A 15,915-nucleotide genomic window follows, 5' to 3' on the forward strand; every position below is an offset into this window, starting at 1 on the left:
TTGAAGGACACAGTGTTTAAAAACAAAGTGGGACCTATGCCAAGTGAGGCCTGGGCAATCCTGCCTTGCACTCTGCTCTGCCAGGAGAGATTGCATTTCCAGAGTTTGTCCACTGTCCACATAGAAAATTTTGTTTTAAAAACCTGTGTTCAAACTTTACACTTAAATTCCGATATATTTTCAGCCGTGGTACATTTTCTGCATTGCTATTTGCTATTAAATTGCAGTTGATGCAGGCACCTCAAACTTTAATGGAAGCTCTATTTGCAGTAATATAATGCTGCAAAAATTTTTCCATATGAATAAGTTCCAAAAAGTGGCTGTCAATTAAAACTACACACAGCTAGACAATACATAGACAGAGACAGGTATGCTGGAGTAGAGATATCTTTCAGGCCTCAATACTACCTAAAAAAGATTTCCTGAAATTTACCTGACAACACACGTGTGCAATAATATAAAGAAGCTGTGTTATTTCCATGAATAAATAACATATCACTGTTTATCCAGTCATGTGGTCCAATAGACATGTGGTCAGTTCTTGAGTAATCACTTACTTTTCTCGAAAGGTATATTTCAATAATTCCCAAAATTGATTTGGAGTAAAAAGATTCAGGACATCGAAGAAAAGCACTCTGAGATGTGTCCCTGCGTGGAGGGCATTATATAAGTACAAGTTGTTGTTGTAAAAAAGGCTCTTCAGGGCATTTGGTCTCATACTTCCAAAGTACGCACACTCCCAACTTCTTATCATAGCATCAAACTTTTGTTTAAACCAGGCCCCAACTACCCTCCCTGGTAACCTGTTCCAGTCATTAATTACCCTCAGGGTAACACAATACTTACAACAACAAAACTACTTCCTGATATCCTTCCTGAAACTTCTCTTCTCTGCCCTGAATCTGTGTCCCCTTGAGCATTAGTTATGGAGATTTGAATTCAACTTATTTGAAATATAGGCTGTTTATTGTTGGCTCATATGGTTTTCACGCAGTGAGTGATGAGTCAACTAACAACCCTCAGTTCTTTCAGCTTCCCCCTTGCCAAGGTCTATCCTATTCATGAAGTACATGTGCCTCCTGGTTTTACTTCCCATAAGCAGTACCTTATATTTATCTATATTGAATTGAGAAAAAAACATTGCATTGCAAGGCAATAAAATCAAAGTTGAGATGTGTTAATAATCCAGATTGAATTCTGCTCTTATGCTATCATAATTCTAAAATAGGTGACTGTCATTTAATATTCTCCAGATTCCATTACTCTATACATATTCATGTATTATTATTAATATATCAATTCATAAACCTATTTCCATGGATACAAATGTGGTTTCTGTAGAAAAGGCATCCATTATTATAATTTTAAATAGTAGATGCTGTATGATGATACATATTCATTGGTTACTTCATAAACAAAGGTGTATCAACAATAAAAAAATTGCCAGAATTATTCATATTAAATTGTCAAAATACAGAAAACAAAATTAAAAACCTATCCAAGAAGTTCACACAATGTTAAATTGATTGGACTTATTAAGAATGCACGTTTATTCCTGTATATGCAAAATTACTGGTAAATTTCACAAGCTCAATGAATTGTTGCATAGGCAGCAGAATTGTGAGATTTGGTCACCATTACAAATGGGTTCCAATCTGATAATTAGTGGCCACTCTGCTAATGAAAAGTCTTAAATCCATTAAAACTGGCACTCAAGTGCTGTACTTGATACATTACCAGTTCTTACAGTGCATTAGGTTGAAAGGTTTCACCACTTATCACATTTTCTGCATGTTCAATAAAATAAACTTTTGGGCTTTGTTTTACAGTTCAGTGGGTGCATGCAATACATTAAGTCGTGCAAACAAGCTTTATCGCTGTTCCGATTTTCTAAATCATTACATTTCTGGCCAGTTCCATACTTGTAATAGCTCCAGGATATCTCATATCTGGGATTTTTTTTAAAAAGTCGAGAATGAGTAAATATTTTATCCAGTTCCAAATTGGTGGCATTTCCTATATACTGTATTGTAATATCTGGGAATTGTTTTCAAAAAAATCTAGATGTAATCATCACTTTAATCCTGGCTCCAAAATGTCAAGACTTTCAATTTAATGTGAAGATCTCTACTTGCCAGATCAAAAGTATTAAATAACACACAAGAAATAGTCTTTTTTGGGGGTCAACTGGATGTCTGAAACATATAGAAACGCATTGCCATGCTTAAGACTATTGAAATCAGACTGAGAGTTCTACATATATATGCCAGTTAGGAATGGAAATGTTCCAGTGTCCAGAATGGAATGTGCACTCTCTCCCCAGAAAGAAACACTTCTGCGTGCCTCATTTCCGGAGGATCAGGATGGCAAAACCCAAGACTTGCGTATGATTGAGCTGCTGCTGGTTTTTAACCAGCTATAACCAGAGAATTACATTGAAAGCACTGCCTGGCAAGCCACCTGCAGCTTAGACTGACCTGGTTAACAGGAACTGAGTAGGAACTGGCAATGTGACAGTCCAGTTTGCACCAGTAAATGTCCAACTAACAGCCTTGTGAATCAGAAGTTTGGGCATTCAAGATACCATCTGTATGTTCTCTCAGCCCACCCCCCACAGAATTAAATGTTTTCACAACCATAAAAGAATTTACACCGCAACAGGGAAAAAAAAACTAAAGAAAAACACTGTACACCAAACAACAATTTAGTCCTGGCAAACCTTTCCAATTTAGTACAGATTTACTGCAAAGCACCTCATATATAATCATTCGGCTCTGTTTAGGAGGGAGGAGGGCGAGCATCAGGTCCCTCTCTGAGGTAAAGTGGAGATTAAATAAGATTCTGTCATTCTGAGAGAATGTTAGCTTCAAATAGTTTGACATTTGTTTTGAGGAGTGCGTATCACATGGATTTAGCTATATTAAAAGCTGCTACAATCCTACACTAACAATAATGCTTGTATTTGATATAGTGCCTCATCATTGTCGTCAAGACGTCTGAAGGTACTTCACGGGATTTTACTGTAAAGTGTAATCACTGCATATGTCATGGGCAATGTGACAGTCCAGTTTGCACCAGTAAATGTCCAACTAACAGCCTTGTGAATCAGAAGGTTGGGCGTTCAAGATACTCTCTGTAGGTTCAGGTGGATGTTAAAAATCCCATAGCACTATTCAAAAAGAGAAGGGAGTTTCTCCTGGTCTCCTCAAATAAAGTTGGTCACTCACTCCACGGCTATATTTGTGGGACATTTACTGTGCGCAACTGGCTACCGCATTTCACTCACAAATTACGCAGTCAATCCACTGGACGGTTTATCCCGGGAAGCGTTTTACGAGACGTCTTGACGACGTGAAAGTCGCGAGACCGAGTGCAAAGATTATTATGATGATGATGATGAAGTGAGTGAGTGAGTGAGTGAGTTTATCTGGAGGGATTGCTGGCCAGCGCACAACACATGAGACAAGAGAGAAAGAAAAGAGCCCTTTTTTGGTGCTGGCCATGGATGGGCTCACAGTGACCCAGCTTCCCTGCCCTGCCACAGTGTCAGTCACACTGAGAGCTGGAGCAGTGGGGTCCCGCTGCTCCTGGGCTGCCCAGCACATGACCCAAATGCACCTGTTCAGTCCGGGCAGGAACCAAAACAGATCGTTTACAGCACAATACCGTGCGGGGCATTTTCTGCCGCCCAGTTGTACAGTCACCGCGTTAAAAATAGAAGCAGCACTCCCTCTGTGTGGTGCAGCCGACCTGCGAATTGCACTCCATTTGGGAAGGGAAAGCCCTGTGGCCCCACAGGACTGCTCTCTGTGTGTGGGAGAGGGAGAGGGAGAGGGAGAGGAGCTGCTGTGAGAGAGTCAGGACTTCCAAATGGTTGTGTTTTTTTTTAGAAGCTCGTAACTGCAACTGATGTTATCGCGAAGCATCACTTCAGCACTTTGCAAGATATATTTTTAAACAACTGCCTGTTTTTTTTTCTTGGTGGCGGTTGATTGAATCAGACCCGAGGGAAACGTTATGAAGGAGCTGGGGTGTTAATGTGATGTTGGGAGAGTGAAAGAATGTGGTTGACAGCATTGCTGGGGGCGGCCGTTAAATGGGTTCAAATGTCCTCGACATTTGCCCAAAGCAACTGAATCGCTGGTTTCCTTTCCTTGACTTTTTTTGTTTGCTTCTCGAGCCACTTTAATGCAACGTAAAGTCATCTTAAAACCACATGTAAACGACCCGGACGTGTCTACACACACAACACAGACAGACACACAGACAGACACACACACACACACACAGCAAACAGGCTCCAAAACCTGCAACGCCTAAACGTTGGTGAAGGAAACAGAAATAAATATCCACCAAATACAGAAGCCAACACTGCAGGGTTTTAAACTGCACCATTAGGTGTTTTTTTTTTACTCATAACCCCCCCACCCACACACACACACACACACACACACACCCTTTAGCAACGTGTCGGTTTGCACGTTATCTATGGGTGTGTTTCTGCACACAACTTGCAGCTTACATTGCAGCTCCGAAAGAAATATCTGACTTAAATCCCCCAATTGACAAACACACTTCATTAAAGGACGCACTGTTACCAGAGAGCTGGAAGAATGCATGTGTGAGAATGTGTGAATGAGTGTGTATGTGTGTGTGAGTGTATATGTGAGTGTATGTGTGTGTATGTGTGTGTGCGCACTGTTACTACTCACAGTCCTGAGGAACTGGATTTCATCTTCCCCTTCACCCCCTTCAGCCATGACTGTGGGCTCGGACGCTGGACCTTTCGTCTGTCTCTCTCTCTCCACTGCCAGACCAGCTGCTCTTCTCCCAGTATTAGTCCAGACCGATCCATACATCCATATAGGGGAGCCCGGGCAAGCCTATTGCAATGCCTGTCAATCAACCCTCACTTTCGTTGCATCTTCCCTTCCATGGGAAATTCCTAAAGCAGCAAAACACTTGCCTTCTTAGTGACCTTGTCTGTTGTCCAAAGTGCAATTCCTCAGACAGTTGGTGTATTAAGCATTGAGAAAATATAACGCACCCGTTTAGCTTTTAGCCAACACCTGGTGTGAACTGACGGTGAATGGAAATATCTGCAACGAGGGATAGAAGTCAGAATTTTCCCTTTTTCGTACCACAATTGATTATTTTCGACATAAAATCAGTAGCAAACGCATCCCACCTAACGCACTACCATAACTTATTGTTACCCCCCTGGAGCTCTTGGAACCCCTGGAGCTCCTGGAGACCCTGGAGACCCTGGAGCACCTGGAGCCCCAGTAGCCCCTGGAGCCCCTGGAGCTCCTGGACCTCTTGGAGGCCCTGGACCTCTTGGAGGCCCTGGAGCTCTTGGAGGCCCTGGAGCTCTTGGAGCTCTTGGAGCCCCCGGAACCCCCGGAGCCCCTGGAGCCCACGGAGCTCTTGGAGGCACGGGAGCTCTTGGAGCCCCTGGAGCTCTTGGTGCTCCTGGAGCTCTTGCAGCCCCTGGAGCTCTTGCAGCCCCTGGAGCTACTGGAGCCCCTGGAAATCTTGGAGCCCCTGGAATCTTGGAGACCCTGGAGACCCTGGAGCTCCAGGAGACCCTGGTGCTCTTGCAGAGACCCTGGAGCTCATGGAGGCCCTGGAGCTCATGGAGACCCTGGAGCTCTTGGAGCCCCTGGAGCTTTTGCAGCCCCTGGAGCTCTTGCAGCCCCTGGAGCTACTGGAGCCCCTGGAAATCTTGGAGCCCCTGGAAATCTTGGAGACCCTGGAGACCCTGGAGCTCCAGGAGACCCTGGTGCTCTTGGAGACCCTGGAGCTCATGGAGGCCCTGGAGCTCATGGAGACCCTGGAGCTCTTGGAACCCCTGGAGCTCTTGGATTCCCTGGAGCTCCTTGAACCCCTGGAGCTCTTGGAGGCCCTGGAGCTCTTGGAGGCCCTGGAGCTCTTGGAGCCCCTGCAGCTCTTGGAGCCTCTGCAGCTCTTGGAGACCCTGGAGCTCCTGGAGCCCCTGGACCTCTTGGAGCCCCTGGACTTCTTGCAGCCCCTGGAGAACTTGCAGCCCCTGGAGATCTTGGAAACCCTGGAGATCTTGAAATCCCTGGAGCTCTTGGAGGCCCTGGAGCTCTTGGAGCCCCTGGAGCTCCTGGAGCCCCTGGACCTCTTGGAGCCCCTGGAGCTCTTGGAGCCCCCGGACCTCTTGGAGCCCCCGGACCTCTTGGAGCCCCTGGAAATCTTGGAGCCCCTAGAGCTCCTGGAGCCCCTGGAGCTCCTGGAGACCCTGGAAATCTTGGAGACCCTGGAAATCTTGGAGACCCTAGAGACCCTGGAGCTCCAGGAGACCCTGGTGCTCTTGGAGACCCTGGAGCTCTTGGAGTCCCTGGAGCTCCTGGAACCCCTGGAGCTCCTGGAGGCCCTGGAACTCTTGGAGGCCCTAGAGCTCTTGGAGCCCCTGCAGCTCTTGGAGCTGCTGGAACTCTTGGAGCCCCTGGAGCCCCTGGAGCTCCTGGAGCTGTTGAAGCCCCTGGAGCTCTTGAAGACCATGGAGCTCTTGGAGCCCCTGGAGCTCCTGGAGCCCCTGGAGCTCCTGGAGCCCCTGGATCTCCTGGAGCCCCTGGAGCTCTTGGAACCCTTGGAGCTCCCCAATCCACCACCCACTCGACTGGCACCAGCTTCCTGCTTGTCCCTTGCACCCTCCACTCCACTATTGGAGGTCGTGCTTTCAGTCAGTACGCCCCGAAACTTTGGAACACTCTCCCTCCATCTTGCCCCCTCACTCCCCTCTTTCAAGTCCCGCCTTAAAACCTTCCTTTTCGGAGAAAGGTTCTAAGGCGACGACCTCCTCCCACCTGGCTTGGAGTCAGGCTGAGTCATTGTTAAATGGTCTGAGACACTACCCTGGGTGGAGGGTGCTATATCAGTGCAAGTTGTTGTTGTTAAATTTTACTTACCCATAAAAGCAACAAAGCCACAGATGGCTAACAAAGATCACATTGTTGGTTTCTGATTGAACAATCACTTAATCTGAAAGATTCCAACAAGAATGCTTAATTTATCATCAGGAGCGTGTGAAAATGCCAGTAGTATTATTGCAGTTCAACAGAACCTGTGTCTAGTTAGAAGATAAACAGAATACTGCTAAAGAGCCTCTACACCTGGATACATCACGATTAAGATGTTTATTTTCAACAATTATATGTTTATATTAAAAGGATACAAAATAATATTCAACTAAAAATAAGCGATTAAATATTAAATAGAGATACTGAGTGAAATTTTGATTTTAGGACAGTTTTCAGAATGTTGCAACTCACAAAGTAGCTCTTTGGTGTCTTCTTAATTAATTGACCAATGCTAAGTAATTCTAAAGTCTTATCTCCACCTGGTGGCGAAATCGAGAATATCACTGACTCATTTGAACAGACTTCTAGAAAAAGAACATTTAATAATAATAATCTTTGTATTCGATAGAGCACCTTATCACGTCTTCAAAACGTCTCAAAGCATTTCACAGAATATACTGTAAAGTGAATTAACTGTATATTGTGTGGGCGAAACGCAGCAGCCAGTTGCGCAGAGCAGTGTCCTACAAACAGTCTTGGGATGGAGTGACCAAATTATTATTACATATTTTTTGAAGGGTTTATTATCCCCGGAAATGCAATCTGCCAATTGACTAGCAACCAGGTTTCTACTGACTGCTAGTAAACAGAGGTGAGTGGAGTAAGGAAAAGTGCCTCACATTTTGCCCTGCTCGGAAATGAAACCCAGGTCCTCTAGCTTGTGAGGCATGTGCTCTAATCACATGATGTGTTTTGTAAGCTTTTGAAATATAGTTCATGAATTATACAGTCCAGTTATGATTTAACCCTCCGGGTAAAGAAATATGTCCTGGTATCTCTCCTGAAATTGTCCATTGCAACCCTGAACATGTGCCCTCGTGTTCTGATGCCTTGACATATCTAAAATTATTTTTCTGGTTTACTTTCTCAAACCCATTTTAAATCCTATATGCCTTTATTCTGGGAACATATGTTTCAAAAGCCGAAGGGCTCGAGCTTGTGTAATCATTGCACATGGCTGATTTCTCTAACACCAGGCAGTGGAGTCCTGTAGCTCAGTGGTTAGTGCACTTGCAAGCGAGAGATCTGGGTTCGATTCCCAGCAAGGTTAAACTTTGGGCAAGTTTCCTTATTCTACACGCCTGATAATAATCCCTCATGGAAAAAAANGCAATAACAATTTGCTCACTCAATCCATGACTGTTTGTGGGACACTGCTGTGTGCAATTGGTTGCTGCGTTTTGCCCACAAATATACAGACAATTCACTTTACAGTCCATTCTGTGAAGCGCTTTGAAAGTCTCAAAGATGTGAAAAGCGCTATATCAAATGCAAGGATTATTATTATTATTATCATTCTTACTGGGACCTGGGTAGCTCTAGAATATTGTGGGAACCACAATGTATACAGCACTCCAGATGTGGCCTGACGGGAGCACTGTACAAATTCAATATGACTTCTGGGTATCTGTACTCAACTGAATGTCAATAATCTGTACACAATAAGAATATTTTATTTCAATTTACCGCCATCATGTTTGATCAGCTTTGTTGATAGCAGCTTCACATTGACTTTCACTTTTAGTGAATTATGATAATATTAGGAAGCACTATCAAGGGCATAGGAGCAGAATACTCTGAATTTCAGTGTGAAACAATATAATGACCTCCTAAGCACGACCTCCTAAGCACGACATATGTTGCAATACAAATTTCTTCCTCCTTTATTCTGATTATTACCTGCTAGGTAAGTAAACAGAATTCAATTGATTAAAAAATATTTTTTTTATTTTTGATTATAATAGAATCAATGCTTGGATTGGAAACTTACTTCGGGATGCTACTGTGAATGTATTTATTTACGGACACTAACAGAGTGGCCATTGAAGAAATGAGGAGTAATATTGAGTGGCAGGAAGAGATTACAATGAGCAAAGCTTGTGTCCCGCAGATTTGAAAAAAATCCTACCTGTGAAAGTAGTGAAATAGATTCCTGCTGGGAAACACCACATGGAAGTCGAAAGTTTATGATTTTGAGATTCTGTTTACAAAGATCTGAACCGAGCCGAGATGCAGCTGCAGGAATTGGCAGAAGGGAGGGTGTAAAGGCAAAGTTTTGTGGTTTCTATGGACAGACTGACCATTGATTGATCATCAACTAGGGCAGAATTGTACAGAGACATGCCACAAAGCTGAATTTAAGGAACAGCAGTCTTGAACCTTGCCAATGTGCTATTTCTAGAAGAATAGAATCAAAAGGATTCGTGAGGAAAAGCCAGATAACACATACTTAATGTAAGATCATCTGATCATCTTTTGAAAAAATGAACACAGAATCAGTTGTTTATTATGCTGTTTATGCTGTTCATAGTGTGATATGTTTGATATTTAAGTTTTCACCAAAACGTTTCTCTCTTTTCACTCTGTGGCACCTCCCTACCTCTCCGACCTCCTCACTCCCCAATCCACTACCTGGCACCTCCGCTCAACTGGCACCAGCCTCCTACCTGTCCCCTGTGCCCTCCGCTCCTCCATTGGAGGTCACACTTTCAGCCACTATGCTCCAAAACTGTGGAGCACTCTCCCTCAATCCCTTCCCCTTGCCTCCTCTCTCCCGTTTTTCAAGCCGCATCAGAAAACCTTCCTTTTTAACCGTGCTTACAGTCACCCTCCCACTCCACCCCACCCCTCCGCCCCCCCCCCCCCCCACCAGCTCCGAGTCAGGCTCCACCACTGTTAAGTGCTTTGAGATGCTACCCTGCTTGAAGGGTGCTATATAAATGCAAGTTGTTGCTGTTGTTTTCACACTCATTTTTCTCCACCAATTTTCTCCCTTCCTCTCCTTGTTTCTTATTACAAAAATGACAGCAACTTCCATGTAAAGTAAAGTCTTGGAGTGTTTTACAGAGGTGGTGCTGGACACCAAGTGGAGATGGTAAGATTACACAGGTAGGGAGGAGCAAGGGTGTGAGGGGGATTTCTTGGTGAGGAGGTGAGGATCTTGACAGGTGATAAGCATACACAATTTTGTGCAGGTATAGATATGAGTGATGGAGATTTGGATGAACCAGAGCTTGGGATGGTAGTTCTGGGGAAGCTGGCAAGGAAAGCATTTTTAAAGTGTAACCTGGACTGATGAGGGTTTAGGCAGCACTAAGCGTGAGGTAACGACAGAGGCGGCTGATGTGGTGAAGATGCAAAAAAGCAGTCTTGGTCATGGACTGGATGCGAAGGAGGAAAGAGAGCTGAGAGTCAATCCCATCACCAAAGCTGCTCACAGGTTGCTGCTAGGATACAGTTCCCCAGGGACATTTTGACACCTAGTTCAAGTAACCAATATCACGTGTGAGTGGAGAGAGTGATATTACCAGGGTTATTTTGCAGCTGAACCTGGTCATGTCGTCACCTGGCATCTGCAATTACCATGTGAAGTTGGTCTAGATCTTCCTGAATGCTATTTGTCCTCATCCCATTAATCGTCTGTCCACATAGCTTGCTATCACCAAGATTTTATAACATATTACAAGAAGTCATTTACGTGTAGGGTGAATAGCAGGGGATCTTGAAACAAACCCTTGAGGAACTCCACTTGTCAGGTCTCCCACTCCCCTTCCCTTGCCCAAGAAGTGTTAAAACATTTATAATCACCTTCTGCTTCCTCTTGTTAAATCAGTTGGGCGATCATGTTAACCAGTTTAAGTTTCACGCGAGTTTTGAATCTTAGTTTACATTTATAATAATGTCCTTTGTGTCTGCCCACAGAACAGCTGTTATGATGTAGTGGAGTATTGTATATTCATGACAGCCGTCACGTTGTCTGGTTGCCTGCATTTCTCAACCTGAAATATAATATTGCGTAACGTGGGCATCTTTATAACAACTGTAATTTAATTCGTGTGGTTCTGCTCCCACTTCATTGCGTAAAGTTTTCTTTTATTATTGCCTTGCTGCTAGAAGAAAATTGGTTTAATGAAAAGAGAGACTGTACAGAGTCTACTGGGAGATCAATATACAGGATCAGGGTAACATTTTATTCCAGTTTGCATTACATGGAGTGAAATGGTTGAGGTTGGGGTGGGAGGAGAGAGAGAGAGAGAGAGAGACGTGAGGATGTATCGTTGCAAGGAATTAAATATACTTTGAGTTCACAATGTTTATAACTCGGGAAATACGAGTGCACTGGTCATATGATACCTTTAAACGTTCAGTGAATTGTGAATTGGAGTTGTGAGTATCACCTTTGCGTGTCTTTGCACTCTGGTGAATTGATTATCTTTGAACTTGAAACACGAACCTTTTTTGGGGGCAAAGCTATTGACTTTCTGATTGAAATGTGGTGGATTTACACAAACAAACAAACAAACAAACAAACAACAACAGCAACGTCCACAGATTCATGTCCATCTGTCTGCAAGTATGAATGTAGGGCACATGTATTCGACCGAGTTCCACGCTCACTGTTGTCACACTAATCTCTATAGACATTTCCACTTCATCTGTGTCCAGCTCCATAATCAGCTTTCCTGGTCACACGTAAACCCAATCCAGAAATGCTTTTATTTTATTTTGCAGTATTTTCAATAAAAAAACAGTTGCTTTCGATACCCAATCTGTCTCACTTTCCAACATATGATTTAACCCCATGTTTGCAAAACGCAGGAGGTCTTTTGAGATTATTGTTATGTAAAGTAAAGATCTGAGTGTATGTTAAAGTTTCCCCCCCCAAAAAAAAAACCCAAAGCACACACATATACAAAATGCGCCCCATAATGTCCATCCTTTCACTCCGCATCCTTTGACGTCTCTCTCTCTCTCTCTCTCTCTCTCTATATATATATTTAAAATATATATTTTAAATAGTCAGCAGCTTTTACAAACCTGGTCTGTGTGCAGTGTGCAGCTGAAATCTTTTCAATTGGAAGTTGACATTTCCCATTGCCCATGCACATCATCACCCTGGCACTGGGGTTTTTTTTGGGGTCCGAATCGAGGATTTAAAGTGTCCAGTCAACCATCCCGTGTGTGAAAAATATATAGTTCTCCCCCACCCCCACCCATGTAAAACCAGCAGAACTGTATGCAGACCACTAACCCGGCAATGGCAGAGACTTGATGTGCCTGAGCCGAGCCCAGGGTGAGCAGTACCTGCGCTGCGCGTCTCTCTGAGCCTTGGTCTTGGCTGTTTCTATTAATAACCGCAGCGATTAACTGACGCTCTTTAATTTCCTCCCTGGTATATTGGCCCCCAGTTCCTGATCCTCCCTCACAGAGCGATTGGTTGCTGTGACTGTGAAAGGGAGAGGCGTGTAGGCTGATCACACTCTCAGTCACCCCCCACCCACCCACCCATCACCACCCCCCTCCACCCCAGGGCTGCCCAAACAGCGCAGATCAGATTGTGTGGGGAGAAAAGGTGGTCGACGAGGCAGCTATGAGCATCCAAGGCAACCCCTCTGCGGACTGAAACCTGCCCTCGCCAAACGTTCACCAGGTAAATAAAGTGCTTTTCTGGGTGTTTTTTTTTATTAAAAAAAAATAAAATAAAATAATTCAAAAAAAAAATATCAAACCAAAGCAGAAGGGGGAAAAAAAAATGTTGCGATTGTGAAGCCAATAATGATCCAAAGATGTCAGAATAGTTCAGACGTTCCCTATGATATTGCCTTGGGAAAAAAAAGCTTACTTAACCCTTTTGAGTGGTCTCTACGCAGTAAAGTAATGTTATTTTGTCGCTGCAACATTCAGCTCTGACATATCGGTTTTAACAGTAACTGTTCTATTCGCCTATGAAGAAGGATTCGACTCTCACATTGGATAATCACAGACAGCTCCATCACACTCTTATTTTTGACCTGGAAAGGTTTTTTTGGGGGTGTTAGTTAAATATTACTCCTGTTTGCTCTAGAATAAGATTTGGGTATCATAATAATTGTAACATGGTGAAATTGTTTGAGTTGAATCCTTACATGGCTACACCGATAATTTGCAGTTCCAGTGTTTCTGAATTATTATTAGAATTTTTCTGCGACTAAAATACTTTGCGCTGGACTTGAAGGGATTACTTTATTATTTACTTAGCTGGGAGGTCATCCTAATCAATCTCAAGTTCCAGCTTGTGGAATGGTGGGGAGAGAGAAAAAGAAAGAAACAACAACAACTTGCATTTATTTAACCCCCCTTTCACACAGGGAAGCAGAGCGCTTAAAAATAAAGCCACTTGCTTAAGAAAGAGTGCACGAGTGTGGGTTGGCAAATGCCAAGACATTGGAAAACCCGATGAGCGCAATTGGGAGAGCACTGCTGGTATTTAACATGCTAAATGATAATAATAATCCTTGCATTTGGTATAGCACCTTATCATGTCTTCGCGATGCCTCAGTGCACTTCACAGATTATACTGTAAAATACTGTGTATTTTGTGGATGAAATGCGGCAGCCAATTGCGCACAGCAATGTCCCACATACGGAATTCATCCTTCAGTGATGCGCCCATCTTCTAAGTCTTGAGTCTAACAGACAAGTCGATCAATAATAATCATTTAATAATCCTTATATTTGATATAACAACTTTCACAGTGGGAGGATGTCTCAAAGCGCTTCACAAGCATACTGTAAAGTATACTGTCTGTGTATTTTGGAGGCAAACATGATAGCCAGTTTTGCATACAGCAATGTCGCACAGTCAACCAATTGGGAAACAATGGATCTGCCTGTGTCAGGTATTGGATTACTGAACCCCCCCCTGGAATTTGAGAAGCTAAATCCATAGCATTTACAAGTATAAGGCACTGCAGCTCCATCGTAGCCCTACTCTCTCTTCACCTGAGATGTCATCTCGGAGCCAGTCTGACCATAAAACTAATTCAATACCAGAGAGAGACCTCACTTACCTTTCCTCTACCTTATAATGCAGAGCTCAGAGTTTTTACGAGAGAAATACTATAGTTTAATGGATACCATTTCAGCATATTTTCACTTATAATAATAATAATCCTTGCATTTGATATAGCGCTTTCCATACTATGATTAAATAACAGATTAGTAAACTAATGGTTATGATTTTGGAATAAGAAAAAGACACCAGAGTATAGGATCAATTCCTGTCCAAGCGTGTGCTTTACTCCAATTGTTATTAGTATTAGATGTATATTTAAGTCTGCAGTACCATGAGCCCTTCTGTTATACATCAAGTTATCAGAAAAAAATCTGTGAAATGTATATCACTAATCCATTTAATAAGTCGGTAATGTATCTACTGTTTACTATAGCTTGATGTGAAGTATTTACTCAAATATCTAGTATGTTTAGAGAGGACAAATCCTTCAAGGATGTAGGGATATTAAAAGCCTAGCTTATCAAATACTTGAATTACTTTTGACATTGTAGCACTCCTGTTATGTAACTGAGAAAAGCTCAATCATATTTGTAGGCCAGCAGGGTCACCTTGAATATTATACTGTACTAAGCTTGGAGCTGCCCTGTTGGTCCTGTAAAGGTATCACCTTTGCAACACTAAACCACAGAGACCAAAATAAATCTCGGGTTCAATTTACAGTTTGTCTTCAGTTAAGTCAATCTCAAGCAGGACAGCAGTTGGGTGGTTTAATGGGCCTTTGGGTAATGAAGGAAAAAATAAGTCAGGATTCTCTTTGCTGATGGGTTTGTCTCTGCTGAAAAGTTTATTTGGGTGCATATCAGCAGATGACGACAGGATTGGGTTTGGCTGTTATGTCTTCCTTAGTTGAATAGAAGCTGACATTCGCTGTCCTGGCTCACGCAAGTAAAAAATGGCCACTTGGCTAAAGTGAAGATGTGTGTCCATAGAATTATACTCAAAGTATTACACTAATGCAAGAAAAAATGGAAGGCTTACAAAGTGGAAATCCAGCAGGTAATTGGAGTTGAGGTACAGATCAGCTATGGTCTTATAGAATGACGGAACAGGCTCGAGGGGTTGAATGGCCTACTCCATTTTCTATGTACTCCAGTATAAGAGTAAATTCTTCATCTTGTGCTGTTTTAACCAGGTCAAGGGTGCATCCAGTATGTAGTGGATCAATTGTATCAATGATCAAGCAAATAACAATCCATTCTGTGATACACTTTCTATTTAATAAAAGCTACATCTATTCCATTTCCAGTGAGATCATAACGGCTGTTCATCTGTCCCTACATAGATAGAGGCACTTATTTTAATTATTTTAAGACTTTAGTCTTTTGGAATACATTTAGGGTATCAGCCTGGCTCAATTGATAAATAAGCACTCTCGACTCTGAGTCTGAGTCACAAAATCACAAGATTAGTTTGAGTGAAGAAGGGCCTTTGGCCATTCTGTACAGAAGTGTTGAAGGTTTAAGCTTTACATTGAGACTTTGAGTTCCTAGTGTAGACTGACACTGCATTGCAATGTTGGAGGAGAGTTGCCTTGTTGGAAGTGACATCCTTCAAAGTTTATCTGATGCCCTGTTTGCCTAGTCGGGTGGTCTTTAAGATCCCATGCCACTATTCAAAAAGAAGACAGAGTTGCTCCTGGTAGCATGGGCAGTTTATGGGATATTGCTGATCACAATAGGCAGCTGCATCTGACTACAAATATAGCCACTGCAATTTACAATAAATCTGTGAAGCATTTTGACGACCTGAAAAAACACTATCTAATGCAAGGATTATAGGATTACTTAGTTCACCCTATCCCAAAGCATAATATCCATGGGTTTTGGGTGAAATTTGTGTAGGTTAATACGATACAATTTACATTTATATAGCACCATTCACGTTGCTAGGATGACTCAGATTGCTTAGCAATAAACCTATATTAAGATTGATGTTTAGATGTTCTATGTAAATGTATAGGTTAGAAAGTTGAAG

General features: G+C 42.8%; 1 protein-coding gene across 6 annotated transcripts in view; it reads right to left on the bottom strand.

Moving 5' to 3' along the window:
- Nucleotides 1–4,829, bottom strand: part of ryr3 (ryanodine receptor 3) — a 110,942-nt gene extending 106,113 nt beyond the window's left edge. For all 6 annotated transcript variants that reach the window (XM_007888064.2, XM_007888063.2, XM_042338332.1 and 3 more), the window contains exon 1: nucleotides 4,713–4,829. In XM_007888064.2, the coding sequence (XP_007886255.2) occupies nucleotides 4,713–4,760 (48 nt within the window). In that variant the 5' untranslated portion in view covers nucleotides 4,761–4,829. The remainder of the gene's footprint in view (nucleotides 1–4,712) is intronic.
- Nucleotides 4,830–15,915: the final 11,086 nt, after the last annotated feature.

The sequence above is a fragment of the Callorhinchus milii genome, unplaced genomic scaffold, assembly GCF_018977255.1.
Source record: "Callorhinchus milii isolate IMCB2004 unplaced genomic scaffold, IMCB_Cmil_1.0 Scaffold9, whole genome shotgun sequence".
In the NCBI taxonomy this organism is placed as follows: Eukaryota; Metazoa; Chordata; class Chondrichthyes; order Chimaeriformes; family Callorhinchidae; genus Callorhinchus; species Callorhinchus milii.